Source organism: Corticium candelabrum, chromosome 14 (genome assembly GCF_963422355.1).
Source record: "Corticium candelabrum chromosome 14, ooCorCand1.1, whole genome shotgun sequence".
Taxonomy (NCBI): domain Eukaryota; kingdom Metazoa; phylum Porifera; class Homoscleromorpha; order Homosclerophorida; family Plakinidae; genus Corticium; species Corticium candelabrum.
Window position 1 is genome coordinate 7,333,677 of NC_085098.1, and position 15,805 is coordinate 7,349,481.

Below are 15,805 nucleotides of genomic sequence, written 5' to 3' on the forward strand. Positions count from 1 at the left end.
CTCTCCTGATACAACCTGGGCGCGCATGCGCTAGGGTTACAGTGTGTGTTACGACGAAATAATTTATGACTCGACGGAAACGACCTAGTCTCGCATAGCCAGACCATTTCCGCCGCGTCACTCCGAACGAAACAGATGCCACGTGCAGGTCCGGATCCAGGAATTTTTGAAAGAGGGGTTGATCTGGTAGCAGTTATATAGAGCATTACTAATTTTCTCTTTTCTAATGAAATTATATGAAATTATTGAACCACACCTATTGGAAAAGAGGGGGTTGCAACCCCCTGAATCCCCATCTACATCCGGGCCTGCATGTGACTGTCTATTCCTCGTAGCTGTGAACTCTAGAGTGAGTATGAAGTAGAGGTCACACCAGGTGTGCTCATAGAGCACTGAGCTGCTTCAGTTGGTCCATGTTACACCATTATCTTAGATGGTTCCAGTTGCTGATTCCAAGATAATTGATACTAACCATTGCCCGTTTGCCTTTGATAGGAAGGGCTTAGATAATTTGATAAACAGAAATGCCAGACCTAGCGGTTTCTGGAGATCATCGCGAAAGTCCAAAAACACAACGGAGATGTTGATGATTTTCAAACTTTACACTTATGGGGAACAGACAGTAGCGACTTAACCATCTTCTAGTAATTACTCTTATGCAAATCTAATCACACAAAAAAAGAATGTCATGTATGCTGTATTTCGAACTCGTCCAGCTACAATTAATCCAAATGCCACAGTAAAAAGTCCATTATTATAAAACGTTATGCACCTCTCTGTGACTATAGACGTACACTGACAGCAGCACCATACACTATGACAATAGGACAGACAGCAAACAAACAGACATGCAACTGCATGCCGTGCGTACACAGTCACAACAACAAAGTCTCAAACCTATGCCATCAACCATGTAACTAGTAAGTGTTGCACAGACTAGCGTGCATGAGTTTCATGTTCATTTCCTGGCTGCGAGAGATTTATTTTTCTCTAGAACGTGCACGAAAAACGCTGCTGCAAGACAAGCCCCGTAATATTGATAATAATCCATCTTGGACTGCTCGGTAGCGTAATCTGTGACAACCTTGACAAACCACGTATCGAACGTGCTGAGATGATCTTCTGCATACCTCAAGAACCCGTATCCTTCCATCTCGAATCCACTCGCCTTTCTCTGACCGACCTGATCCTTCAGCTCTCCCCAAAGCTCGGGAGTCATGCCAACACGAACGAGATCACCTGCTATTATAGGATGGTCGTTGACATCTGGATGGGGAGGATCACTTCGTGGAAAATTAGAATCAGATTCGATGTCGTCGATCATGTTGATACCTTTCTCGTTGATTGAAAACTTCTTACCGTTTTCAGTGACGTGCTCACGTTTAAGAATGCCAAGAGCTTCCTTCACTACTTCTTTGGTGATCCTATTTTCTGGCCAATCTTTATACGCACTGAAGAGTTCCCTACGCACCTCGCTTACATTCATTTCGTTAGGATGGACTTTTTTCAATGCAGCAAGAATGGCATCTTGAAGAAACGGTGGTGAAGGAGTATTCTTTACTTCATCCGGCAGATACTTGTCGAGCCAATCATAGCCACAGAATTGTGGTGAAGCCGCTTGAACTGCTGTAAGGACATCATGGCGAATTTTAGCATCGGCGCCTGCCTCCTCACGTTTGCCTGTCTCTGCGTTCAGCTTTGCCCCTTCACCACCTTCCTTTGAAATCCTACTCGGTGTCATGATGGTTCCAACCTTCACTTTATCCGGATTTCCTGCACACATGCCAATCATGACTAAAAATCCGCTTCCTGACACTTGTTTAGACTCCACGCCATATTTTATTGCTTGCAACAAATCTGTGGTTCCTACGTCTCCCGGTTTTAAGAGAAGAAATACGCCCACATTGAAGGTCGACTCCTTCAACTGCAGCTTGGTATCGATACCGCCCGCTACCACACGCTCGGAACTATTTCGTATCTGATGATCACGAAAGGGCGTGCAATCAACTCTTTCTAGAACTCTCTTGACAGCCTGAAACTCGGTAGGAACGGCCGTCACTATAACAACGTCCAACATGTTCTCTACAACACAATAAATTAATAATTAACATAAATAATAATAATAACTACACCCATACGTCCGAGCGCACATGGTGGGCGGTGGAAATCGAACCCACCCGAGTCCATTTCCCGTCTAGAGAATGACGCAATTGCCGCGACGGAACAAAGCCCACCCGAGTCGAGTCCCCGAGAGGGGTCCCCGGCGAGTCGAGCGCGAGCGCACGCACAAGCCAGACGAGAGCGCACGCACAAGCCAGACGAAATCGCACCCGGCCGGCGCATCCATCCGATGATCCGTCCCGCTCACCGCGTGCGTACAGACGCGACGGACAAAATGTAGCACACACACACACACACACACACACACACACACACACACACACACACACACACACACACACACACACACACACACACACACACACACACACACACACACACACACACACACACACACACACACACATATATAATATATATATATATATATATATATATATATATATATATATATATATATATATATATATATATATAAGACACTAGAATACCAGCGTGCAAGCCAGTGTATCAATCAATGCAGTCATCATAATGTCAATGCATACTCTTGCTTCTTTCCATACAAATTTCAACATAATAGCAGTGCAGTAAGTGCATGATGAGTGTAATAACAGTAGATGCAGCTAATAAGCCAAAGTTACTTAGACAAATAGAAATAATATGATTAACACCAGCGATAACAATGAGCGCATGCGCCGGTCGTTGGTCCGTTGTAGACCACAACCCTAGCGCATGCGCGCCTGGGGCTTGTTGGTACGGCACAGTACTGTGCTGCAAACGGTACCACAGTTCAATCAATAATACATGCATGCATGACTATAACGTGATGTGATGATCATATACCTGCACTTGCAGCAACTGATGCTTTAGTATCTGATGGTCTAGGATCTTCAAGAGTGTCAGGTCCACCTAAAAATATAATACAAAAGTGGCCAATTAATTAATGTGTTACTGTTGCTATCACTGAGCTTTATAAATAAACATTAATGCCTACCAGCAGACGAAGCGTTCTGTAAGACGGACGCCACTAGGGACACTCCAAATACATTTTCAGCCTCACTCTTCAGATTACAAACATCCAAAGCTCCGATCAGTTTCGAGACTGTTGCTTGTCCAGCATGCTTGCCATGCCATTTTGTGAGCATATTTTGTGTCTGCAAGAATGCCGAATCGTTTGCAGATTTAATATTTCGAGTCATCCCAGCATTAAACAGATTCGCATCCAATGCAGAAGCCAGCTCCACCCATTGGCATGATATGATAGCATTTCTTGCGACCGTTCCTATTTGTGCATTTGTGATTGGTTGATGAGCCATTATATGTCAAGTATCTGCCAGAGCAAAAGTAGTGTCTATAATAACAAGACAGATATGTTTCTATTGATGTGTGTGTGTGTGTGTGTGTGTGTGTGTGTGTGTGTGTGTGTGTGTGTGTGTGTGTGTGTGTGTGTGTGTGTGTGTGTGTGTGTGTGTGTGTGTGTGTGTGTGTGTGTGTGTGTGTGTGTGTGTAAGTAAATCTGAGATTAGCATACTCAAAGTCCAATGACTGGACATGTTACAAATGACTCGATTTCACACTCACCCTGCGTACTACGTTAATTAATTACTAACTTAATTAATGTTTGACCTAATTAAATCTATCTCTTGTGCACGTGTCGTTGTTTACAAATGTGGAATTTGGTGGCATTTACATTCCAACTGCACAGCATGCATAGATAATACTAATAATTCAAAGGCGAAAGATGTCTAGCGAAGTAAGACGAAGTGCACGGGCAGCAGCAATTGAGGTGAATGTCTAGATTCGTGTCAGATGTGTCTTCGCTAGGAACCCCGATAATTTTTACTGGAGAACGTGAACAACACATCATCTAGTACTGAATGCCTATGGCCATTCATATAGTACGTACACACACGCGCGCGAGCGCGCGCGCACACACACACACACACACACACACACACACACACACACACACACACACGCACACGCGCACGCGCGCACGCACGCACGCACGCACGCACGCACGCACACACACACACACACACACACACACACGTACACATACACATTTCTTAAATCTAAATGAAAGCGCTCATGCGCGGTCAACATACACACTACGTCGGTAAAAAGAATCATTGCATGAATGTAATAAAATGCAAACGTCGATCACAGCAACTGGTAACGCCAGCTTTTCAGTCTGTGATTTCACACAAGCAATTATGAAGTGAAGCCAGATGAACAAAGACAACAGCTCGCATTCTAAATCTAATTAAGAGGGTACAGTGAAACCTGGTGAAACCACAGTCTCATTAGCACTTGCTGTGTAGAAAGTCAACGTGAACAGAAGCGGTCTGCAAGAGACAGAACATCCTCATACTGACCTTCTCAACCTGTCAGTGCTACATGTACTGTACTCAGAAGTGCGACCGTGCTGCAGACTGGCCAGCATGCTAGCAGGGCGTGGCGCGGTTGTCGCATTGTCGGTTGTCGCATTGTTAGGAGTGCAACTACAGTTTGCTAGTGCGCGTAAAGCCTGGGGCGCATTCGATTGAGTTCTTCCAGCCTCTCCAGAAGAGGCTCCGTGTGCACGCCGCTCTTCCAACTTCTACAGTTCTGCCGCTACAGTCGAAACAGCGAACCCTACCGACTCTGCTGCTCGAGCACGCCGCTCTTCCGACCTCTAACCAACAGGTGCCGGTAGAGGTTCGAAGAACGGCGTGTCTTCCATACTCTAGCCCAATCGAACGTGCCCCTGATTCACACTACACCTCATGTCGAGGCCGTTTACGACGCCACGCGACCGGCGTGTGGTCTTTTGTATATTGTGAACCAAGCCTATAGACATCCTTTTGCAAGCGTCTCGCTGCCGGACAAACGTCAAGCAAGACTCAAAGGTTAATTTGAACACAGCAGCTAGACCGGGTCGTGTTGGGTCTCACAATAGTTTCACTCCCCCGAGCCGTTGTCTAGAGCTATGGTAAGAGACACATCAATATCCAGACTCCTAGTCTAGCACTGATCTCTACTGCATTCATGCATGCGGCAAGGGCTTACCTGAAAGTCAGCAACACTGCGAACTTCCTGTCATACAACGATCACCAGAGCCAGAAGAGACGTGAGACGATTAGAACCACAATCGTATGCGCGCAATGTAGTAATGACGCAGAGCTCTAGAGGCGACTTCTGATTGGCTGCAGAGCTAGCTAGCTAACTTAATTAATTAACACTTCACCGATTAACGCGCGCAGCGGACGTTAAAGGGAGGGTGACATGCAAAAATCACTACCTATTTTATAACTTAGAAACGTTGCTTTGCCAGTCAAATGAATGCATGAATTTTTTAGAATTTTTAGCTAATGTTCTAAGGGTTAAAACGAGGGTTCTTTCGGCTATTATTTGGCTCCGCCTTTCATCTTCCGGCAATTTTGAGGCGTGTCCGTCGGGACATCACAAGTTGAACGGAAACTGCTCGCGCAGAAGTAAATCAGGTCTACAATGGTGAAGCGATGTGTTGCGGCTGGCTGTTCTAACTCACACAGCGACCAAGTCAGCTTGTTTTCTTTCCCACAAGACCCAGTTCTTCGAAAGCGATGGACAGAAGCAGTACAGAGGACTAGAGACAAATGGAATGGGTCTTCACGGTATTCGGTTCTATGCAGCGACCACTTTACAGAGGACTGTTTTGAAACCGATCATCTTTTGGCCTCATCGTTTGGCATCGCCAGGCGAGCACGCCTGAAGCCAGACGTCGTTCCGACGCATTTTGTCAGAGCGAATTTGAGAACAGGCGCCTCTGGATCGTCAGCTATGTCTTTGGAACGAACACGGAAACGAACGTCCACTGGCGGTGAGAGTGAGTTGACAAGCAAGAGGGGAGCATACGAGAAGAGACAAAGAGCTAGGGTATGTAGCTATTGTGTAACGTCGTATTGACAATTGATAGAAGTGTTGCATTGTGAATGCACCTCAACGTGTGATTTGCAGTAGGCGTGTTGCTAGAAGTGTGGTTAGTAGCCTTGAAGTGTGAACACAACGGCGAGGCTTCGCTGCAGTCTAGACTGATTTTTATGCGTTTACTTTGCAGCTTCTACAGGAAATTGTCAGCACTCCAAAGCACCCGTGGAAAGAGAAACAGAAATGGAATCTACTTGGCAAGACAGTGAAGACAATGAGAGTGAGAAGAGTGCAACTCATGCAGATATTGGTGTACAGGCAGTATGCCTACAGGATATTCCACGCAGATCCACAGTAAATGTCAGAGTTCAAGTAAAGCCAAAAACTGTCTCCAGGGCTGAGTGACAGGATAGTTTGATTACTGACTAACAACTTGTGCGAATGTACCTACAAATTAGAGAATTACACATGCATGCATGTACTAAGTTTTGGAGTCAACAATAAATTCTAAAACTACTTACTCCTGTGGAGTTTCATCTTCATCATCACGACCATGCTCCTGCCGATATTGAAAGTACGCTGTTTGAAGGACCCACACATTCAGGCAGACTGGTTCGAATCCTTCGTGCTCTGTGATACACTTGCATGATGTTACACTTTCTTCCAGTTTCCTTTCAATGTTGTCATACTCGCAACAGCACACACATTCATCTACTGTAGGCATAACTTCGCACTGTCCACGGCTGCGCCTTCATTTCAACACAACTCTTTGTACTCGAGGTTGCACGTGAAAGGTATGACGTCATGCAGCTGTATATCAGGACGCTAAAAGGTATACATCATTTTTCTGCCGTGACCAGACGTGATATTGCTATAAGTGAATCATGATTGGCTACTAAAGGTAAAGATAAGCTTGTCAAACGATTCCTGTACTCTCTGGTTTCCTGGTGTACGGCCACGTGACGACAGACGTCAAGTGTAAACACTCGCAAAAACAAGCGGAAAGCGATCACAAAGCTACTGCAATCATGCTTACCAGTCTAAATTCTGAAGTCTTTCATCGTTTTGCGTGCCATCATTGGCCGAACTGTGAGAAGATGAGCGGTTTTCGCTTTCCACAGGCTCGTACTGGTAAGGCTCTACAATGCCTCCAGAAGCTATAATTTCCTCCTGAAATGTGTCGGAACTACTGCTATTCAACGACGACCTGCTGTAACTCAAATCTAAGCTGGCAGAGTCGATGCTAGATTGACTTGGACTATGTTCTTCCTCCGTCTGGAAAAGCCTTACGCGACTTCCGTTCAACTTGTGATGTCACAACGTACACGCCTCAAACTAATCGGAAGGCGGAAGGCGTGGTCAATGGTCACCGAAAAAACCTACGTTTTAGCCCGTAAAACATTAGCTAAAAATTCTAAAAAAATTCATGCATTCATTTGAATGGCAAAGCAACGTTTCTAAGTTATAAAATAGGTAGCGATTTTTGCATGTCACCCTCCCTCTAACGTAAGCTGCAACCGGACGCTTGCTTCGTGCTGCGCTGCGCATTGTTTTGGTCTTGCTTTCCGAGGCCAACTACTAGCGCACACAAGAGACCTAAACGAGTAAATTCGGGGTTTTAACCCTTCAGCCATTACTCATTAGTTATCCCGCCTACATGTCTCGCCAGACTCATTTATCCCGCCTACGTCTCATTTATCCCGCCTACATGTCGCGCCAGTTTTACTACCTAATTATCTAATTATCTAGCGCGCGCGCAAGGCAGTAGTCGCTTACCTATTATTTGCAATTGCAGCCACATCATAGCAGTAAAAATTGCAATTCATATATCTTTGATAAGCATATTAACTGCGCTGTCGGATGATATAATTTTTATAACTATTGTTACTTGTTTCGATACGTGATTTCGACATCCAGTCAACGCTACTCTATTTGAGCCACAGGTAAAACAGTATATGTGATCATGTAGTAGATTTCTGATTGGATTCTTGAGTTATTAGAAATCACACCCATGAGGTATGCTTAAAACATTTCCTATAATCACACCCTACATGATTCAGGAGAAGGTCAGAGGCAGTCTTATAATCACACCCTATATGATTCAAGAGAAGGTCAGACACAGTCCTATAATCACATATCTGATTGATAAGTAGATTGAACGCGGTCCTGTAAGCACAGTGAATGAACATAGGCTGGCTAAAACACAATGGTAACGTGGTTTTTTTACTATACGTAGTGCAGCTATTACAAATAAAACAGCTATTAATTAATTAATAATTAGTTATAATTACTAATTAATTATTAATTAGTTATAACTACTAATTAATTATTAATTAGTTATAACTAAAATATTATCTAATACTCGTAAGTGTCATTATCATGTGTCTCTAACATTACTCTCCTCTGCAAAGTGCTTTGGCTTGGCTCTTCTAAGTGAGAGTAATTTTCTGTGCATGTGTCCTCAACAAAGTCATTACATGTCAATTCTTGCAGAACCTTTATGCGCTGGTCTCTTCCCCTGCAGCTGGATTCTTTCAATGACAAGGTTTTCCTTTTTTCGCTCCTTACATGTACAGGCGTCAATTCTGTCAAACCTATAAAAAGTAATTCTGCTATTACTCCATTGGTACAGATACAAAAGACGAAACTGTCAGACTGACAGAAATGACATTGAACAACTGTCTTAAGTTGACCAATATATATTAGTCAAAACAATGATCCGTATTTTCAAGTCTTGTGGCACTGAAAATCATGGCTTCTAAAGTAATTACAGCAAACAACATCCCTTTTTCCATGGCTGTCAGGAATCTAACGGAACAACTCTCTGTCACTCTTTGGAAGTACAATGATAGAATGTTACAAAGTTGTCTTCTAGATGCAAACAATGACTTGTTGGATTTTCTTGCTATCTAAATTATATATGTAACATATATATATATATATATATATATATATATATATATATATATATATATATATATATGGAAGAAGCAGACATAACAGGCAAATCCCAAAAACAGTCATTTGAATCTAAAAGTAGTCTACTTTCTATCAGTCTAGCATTAAACTCCACAAGCTATCTGACAGCTGCTGCATAAGGTTATTGTAGGCCTGTGAAAATTACAGAATGTTGTTTGAAGTAATTGTTTTGGTAGCAATGGTTCTCAAAGTTTCCAGGCTGGCAGAAGTCATCATATTTGGTGTCTTTGTCAATCTCCCCAGCCAGATCGGCAGCACCTGCGACAGTCGCTGAACTTGACACAAATTTAGGTTGGAATGAATTGTGTACAGTTATATCAAAAGTAAGCAAGACGACCAGTCAAAAACTTAGGGTGGAAGACGTCTCCAGGGCGATCACAGGTGTCTGACAAGAATCTTTGCTCCTTTGAATCGAAGTGTCTTTGTCATCTATCAATAAAGCATTGAAGATAATGTCTCTGAAAACGTCATGACGTTTTGACCGTAAATTAGTCTGACAAGGAGATGGTCACCAAAACCGTCAATTAACTGACCACACTTAATTGCATCTTACAGCAGAAGGATGTACTGGAAAAAGAGTTATGCCCAACCATAAACAAACAGCAATACAGAACTCATCCCTGGTCATGGAAAGGCCAAGGTTTCGGTTGGGAACGGCTCCTAGCCACGCTCCAGCATGTAGTTCTGAAATTGTGTTAAGTCTGGCTTGATTTCAGGGCCAAATAGACGACGTGGTTTATGCTTCTTTGGAAATCAACAGCAGCATAAGAGATCTTTGCTCGTGTCAATACCATCTCGTCCACTCACGCTGGAGCCTGACTCAGGGCTGTTCCCAATGAAAACCTTGGGCTGGCATTTTCAAAACATGAGTTCATCACATCAATAGGATCTGGCTGGGATTACCAATATTTCCACCACATCCGAATGCCCAAAGATGTGTGATGTAGTAGATTGTTTGACAGTTAGAGTTGCTAATTAGATTAGTATTGTATTTAGTACAGACATTGAAAGAATAGATTGCCTTCTTAGTCAAGTGTCTGGTGTAGACGGTCGTGCGGTTGTAGCTCGCGTTCTACAGTCGAGTTGGATTCTCTCGGTAGCAACGACGACTCGTAACGTTGTTGCATTTGGTGACGAGGAGCGGGATATCGAGCAAGATATCGGAACAGAATTTGGACAGATCGCTTCGTGGATCAGTCCTCGTTTAGTGTTGTCACGTTGTAACGTGTGAGTGCATTTGTGTACGTGTGAGTGCTGCGCCCTACGTAGAAAAGCGGCATCATGGCAGAAGGCGGTGAAGTTGATCAGCCAGGTCAAGCAGCATTGGTGCCTGGGCAGGGATCACGACTTCTGGCAGTCCCAGAGAAGTTTGCAGACGGAGACGTTGAGTTATGGCTGAAGCGCTTTGCTTTGTGTGCGGCTGCTAATAGCTGGAATGCAGATGCCAAAGCGAAGATTCTCCCAACGTACTTGAAGGGAAGGGCATACGCCGTGTACCGTCGACTGACGGCAGAACAGAAGGCTTCGTACGATGTGCTAGCTACGGCGTTGAAAGAAACTTTTCTGCCTGGAACAGGAGAACGACGTCGCTTAGCGAGAAGGCAGTTCTCAGAGCGATCGTTACGTGATGGAGAAGCGCTTGAAGTGTATGCGAGAGAACTAGAAGATCTACTGGATCGTGCTATGCCTGGGCTGGCGGAAGATCTGAGAGAACAACAGCTCATTGATCGCTTTGTAGAAGGTCTGCCCCCGCACGCCAGGTATCAGCTGGATTTACACCCGCAAGCAACATTCCAAGGTACAATTGTTAGAACTCGTGAATTGATGTTGTTGAATGATAGGCAGCGGCAGCGCAGTGGTCACAAATTTGTTAGTGTTAGCGCAGCTTGTGCAGATAGAGAAACAAGTGTCATCGAGAATCTGAAAGAGAGATTGAACGAGATGGAAAAGGCGCTAAGTACTGCAGGTGTGATTGTGAGAAGTGAGAACAGGCAATCAGGATCAAGTGAATTGTCAGTGACGCAAGACGTTCATCACACAAGCGGTGGACGAGGACTTCGATGTTTCCTGTGCAATGAGCAGGGACATATGAAAAGAAATTGCCCACAGAGAGGTACACAGAAACGTGTAGGGCCTTGCTTCAGGTGCAATCAGATGGGTCATCTAATGAGAGATTGTCCAATACTTCAGCAGACAAAGCCCCAAATGACCACAAGGACACAACAACAGCAACAGTACATGTGTGCACAACCAGATTACAGGAAGCAATCAACAACAGGTGGTAAGGCACCAAGAGGAAGTGTTAGAAGTGTGTCTGGTGCGTTGATAAGCTCTGTTATTGTCACTGGTTGTGTGGATGAGGTGGAAACGTCTTTTCTGGTTGATACTGGCTCTGTAGTTTCACTGTTGCCTAGAAGTCTGGTCGGTGACAAGAGCACATCATTAAGTGGGACAAGATTACAACTGAAGACAGTTGATGGCAGTAGTCTGAAGAGCGAGAGAGCTTGTAAGGTACTTGTACGTTTGGCTGCATGGGTATGTTCTCACCAATTTATGGTAGCAGACGTAGATATGCCTATCTTGGGAGCTGACTTTTTACTTGATCATGGGATGATCATCAACATGGCTAAGCGCCAGTTGGACTGGATAGGAGATACACTACCCCTAACAGTAGAAGCTGAGCAAGTATATTGTATCTTGAAGGAAGACTTGAACTCAGTGGGAATGGAGAGGCAGATTGTTATGGCTTGTCTTGTAGACAGAGAGGGACAGGCAGTACATGGTTTAGGTAACTGCTTGCTGGAACCAGATCGAGGGTTCATGGACAGAACTGAAGTACTGGTAGCCAGAGTGTTAGTCGACACGTCTTTTGCAGAAATACCGGTCCAACTGACAATGATGCATGAGACGAAGCTACTGAAAGGTACTGTCTTGGGAACTATGTGCCCAGTAAGGGAAGCAGAACCGGCGACGGTAGCTGTTGTACAGGGTTTGCCTACGAAAGTAGATAGTATGGCACCCGAACAGTTTTTAAGTCAATTTGACTTTACACAAAGTGTCTTGATAGACAAAGAGCAGAAGGCTTTGAAGCACTTGTTGTTGTCGTACCAACAGCTATTTACAAGTGGGCCAGGTGATCGTGGAAGAACAGACGTGGTAACCCATACTATTAGGACAGGAGATACGTTGCCACAGAAACAGGTACCAAGAAGATTACCTCACGCACTTCAAGGGGTTGTAGAGAAACAGGTAAGGGAGATGATTGAGCAGAAGGTGATTCAACCATCAGTGAGTCCATGGAGTTCACCTGTAGTCTTGGTACGTAAGAAAGACGACACGTATAGGTTCTGCGTTGATTACCGAAAATTAAATGGCAGCACAGTTAAAGATGCATATCCCTTGCCAAGAGTAGATGAAACGTTAGAATCATTAGGTGGAGCTTGCTATTTCTCGACTTTGGACTTAGCAAGTGGGTATTGGCAGGTAGCAATGGATCCGGAGGATAAAAAGAAGACAGCTTTCTCTACCAAACAAGGCCATTTTGAATTCAATGTAATGCCATTTGGCCTTTGTAATGCTCCTGCCACTTTCCAGAGGCTCATGGAATATATTCTAGCAGGGCTTCAATGGGATCATTGTTTAGTATATCTTGATGATATCATTGTCTTTTCTACGACCTTTGATCAACATGTGAAGAAGCTGAGAGCTGTGTTTAGCAGACTTAGTGCTGCCGGGTTGAAGCTAAAGCCAAGCAAATGTTGCTTTGGGCAGAAATCGGTTAATTATTTGGGTCATGTAGTTGGAGTGGAAGGATTGCAACCAGATCAGAGGAAAGTGCAAGCAGTTTTGGACTTTCCCAGGCCAGTGGATGGTGCCGGAGTACGTCGGTTTTTGGACCTAGTAGGATATTATCGCCGCTTTATTCCACACTTTTCATCTGTTGCAGCTCCATTGTTTAAGATACAAAGTAGTGGTGCTCATTTTGACTGGACAGATGATTGCCAACAGTCATTTGAAGTCCTGAAGCACAAGTTGACAGCTGCCCCAGTAATGGCTTTCCCTAGATTTGAGGAAGACTTTGTGTTAGCTACGGATGCGAGTGAAGTAGGGTTGGGTGCAGTGTTGTCACAGAAGTACTGTGGAGAAGAACACGTAGTAGCCTATGCAAGTCGAGTGCTACACAAGGCTGAGAAGAACTACAGCACAACAGAAAAGGAAGCATTGGCTGTAGTTTGGGCGGTGACACACTTTCGTCCATATTTATACGGGAGGCGGTTCACACTTTGGACAGATCATTGCCCATTGCAATGGCTACGTTCCTGCAGGGAACTGAGAGGAAGACTGGCGAGGTGGTTACTCACACTAAGTGAATACGAATGGTCGATTCAGTACAGAGCAGGAACTCAGAATCGTAATGCAGATGCATTGTCCAGAATACCATCTGCACATTTCGGGAGGGAAGAGGATGGTACTGATAGACTTGAAGAGTTGCTATGTTCTACCTCAGACCAAAAGCCAGAGCAAACAGGAAGTAGTCAAGGATGTGCAGCAGTTGGATTTACACCATCTTGGACGAGTGAAGAGTTACAGATCAGACAGCGGAAAGATCCTTTAATGTCGAAGGTGCTGGATAGTTTTCCTACTATGCCAGGGCAAGATCAACTAGGAGTATGGAGAAGAAGCAATAGGTGGGGTGCGGTCGCGAAGGTGTGGCATCAGCTAGCGTTGGATGATGGAGTCTTATATCGATTTCGGAAAGTGGGACCAGCGGAAGGACAAGAAGAACGACAGTTGTTGGTGGTACCCGACTCTATGGTACCTGAAGTTTTAGCAAAGTTACATAACAATGGCGGCCACTTTGGAGTGGAGAAAACGCTTAATAGAGTTGCTGAACGGTTTTGGTGGCCAGGCTACACACGCGCAGTTGAGAACTATGTAGCAAGTTGTGTAAAGTGTCAGCAAAGAAAGATGCCAGTAAAGAAAACTAAAGCAGCGTTGCAAACTGTCCCAGTTGGAGGACCATTTGAAATGCTTGCGATGGACTTTCTAGGACCTTTACCGACGACAGAACAAGGCAACAAGTACATTTTGGTTGTTGCAGACTACTTCACCAAGTGGACGGAAGCATTTCCGTTACAAGATCAAACGGCAAAGACTACAGCAGAAACCTTGGTGAATGAGGTCATCATGCGATTTGGGATGCCCATAGTTTTGCATAGTGACCAAGGACGCAATTTTGAGAGCGCTCTTGTTCATGAAGTATGCAAACTTTTGGGAATTCGTAAGTCAAGAACCACAGCATATCATCCACAAGGGGATGGGCTAGTAGAACGAATGAACAGGACTTTGGTAGAGTCTCTGTCCAAGTATGTAGACACCAGTCAGAAGGATTGGGACAAGTGGATAGCAACTGTATTGTTTGCATATCGCACTTCAGCACAGAGTTCTACTGGGTACAGTCCTTATGAATTATTGTTTGGAAGAACAGCACGGTTGCCAGTGGATACAGAACTGGATCAGCGACTCCCTTCGCCTAGTACAACAGATGAGTACTTGAGCAAGTTGAAAAGAAACCTGAGACAAGCTAGGGAGATTGTAGATGAAGAGGTCACTGCAGCTCAAAAGAGACAGCACAGGAATTATGGTGGAAGTGGAGGAGCTCAATATGAAGTAGGTGATTTTGTGTTACTGCATAGTCCAGCATTGAGGAGAGGTACTGGTTCGAAGTTGCACTGCTCTTACCAAGGACCGTATCAAGTCATGAGGCAAGTAGGCCAGAATAACTACGAGATTCAAAAGGTGGGAGATGGAAACAGAAAGAGGAAACGTGTTCATAGTAACAGACTGAAGGTGTTCTACAGACGAGCTCGAGAAATGGAATTATCAGCAGATCAGGAGACTGAGGAACATGAGCAGCAAGGCAGCAATCCAAGTGAATGGGCCAATCACGAACCAGATGTCATTCACATCTTGCTAGAAGATGTAGCAGCAGATACCGCAGAACTGTTAGAGGCAGAGGAGGCAGTTGCAGTGGCAGAAGAACCACCAGAACCTGCTAGACCACAGAGACAGAAGCAATTGCCAAAGTACTTGCAAGAGTATGACTGCAGTTAGTGGTAATTTCTCTGCTAGTGTTGAGTTGTGTTGTGTTACTATTGTTTGAGACTTGAAGTAGCAGTAACCTAGACGATTTCCTGGTTAACAGTATTGGAACTTTGGTTTGCAGGTTTTTGAGAAGAGAGGAACCTGAAACTTAGCAGGGAGGAATGTGATGTAGTAGATTGTTTGACAGTTAGAGTTGCTAATTAGATTAGTATTGTATTTAGTACAGACATTGAAAGAATAGATTGCCTTCTTAGTCAAGTGTCTGGTGTAGACGGTCGTGCGGTTGTAGCTCGCGTTCTACAGTTGAGTTGGATCCTCTCGGTAGCAACGACTCGTAACGTTGTTGCAGATGTGTGTGTGGTAATATCATTGATCAGTTTGGGGACCACGCCTTGAGCTGTGGAAGTGGCCCCTTGCGAACAAAACGACATGACAGTTTGAGGGATATTGTTTGGCACGCCCTCCACACCGACAATAGTAGAGTAAAGAAGGAACAGAGAATAGGTGGCCGAGATCTTCATCGACCAGGTGACATTTATCATCCTGATTTTACCAATGGAAGACCGGCTTTCTTTGACATAACTATTAGAAATTCCCTCCAACCCAGCTACATTGTTGCCGTTGCAACCAGTGCAGGTGCCGCCGCATTGGCGGGTTAAATGGAAAAAGATGCCTACCATGATGATATGGTCACTGCTGCTGGCGGAGA

The 15,805-nt window shown here is 44.5% G+C and overlaps 1 protein-coding gene across 2 annotated transcripts; it reads right to left on the reverse strand.

Annotated features, from left to right (window-relative positions):
- Positions 1-689: 689 nt before the first annotated feature.
- Positions 690-5,276, reverse strand: LOC134190197 (uncharacterized). 2 transcript variants are annotated; one of them, XM_062658635.1, is made up of 4 exons: positions 5,173-5,276; positions 3,116-3,451; positions 2,965-3,030; positions 690-2,082 (listed from the first exon to the last, which is right to left on the reverse strand). In XM_062658635.1, the coding sequence occupies exons 2-4, from the start codon at positions 3,435-3,437 to the stop codon at positions 959-961; spliced, it is 1,512 nt and encodes a 503-aa protein (XP_062514619.1). In that variant the 5' UTR covers positions 3,438-3,451; positions 5,173-5,276; the 3' UTR covers positions 690-958. The 2 variants fall into 2 exon arrangements, with proteins under 2 accessions (XP_062514619.1, XP_062514618.1); XM_062658634.1 differs by having other exon boundaries at positions 3,116-3,472; positions 5,173-5,268.
- Positions 5,277-15,805: the final 10,529 nt, after the last annotated feature.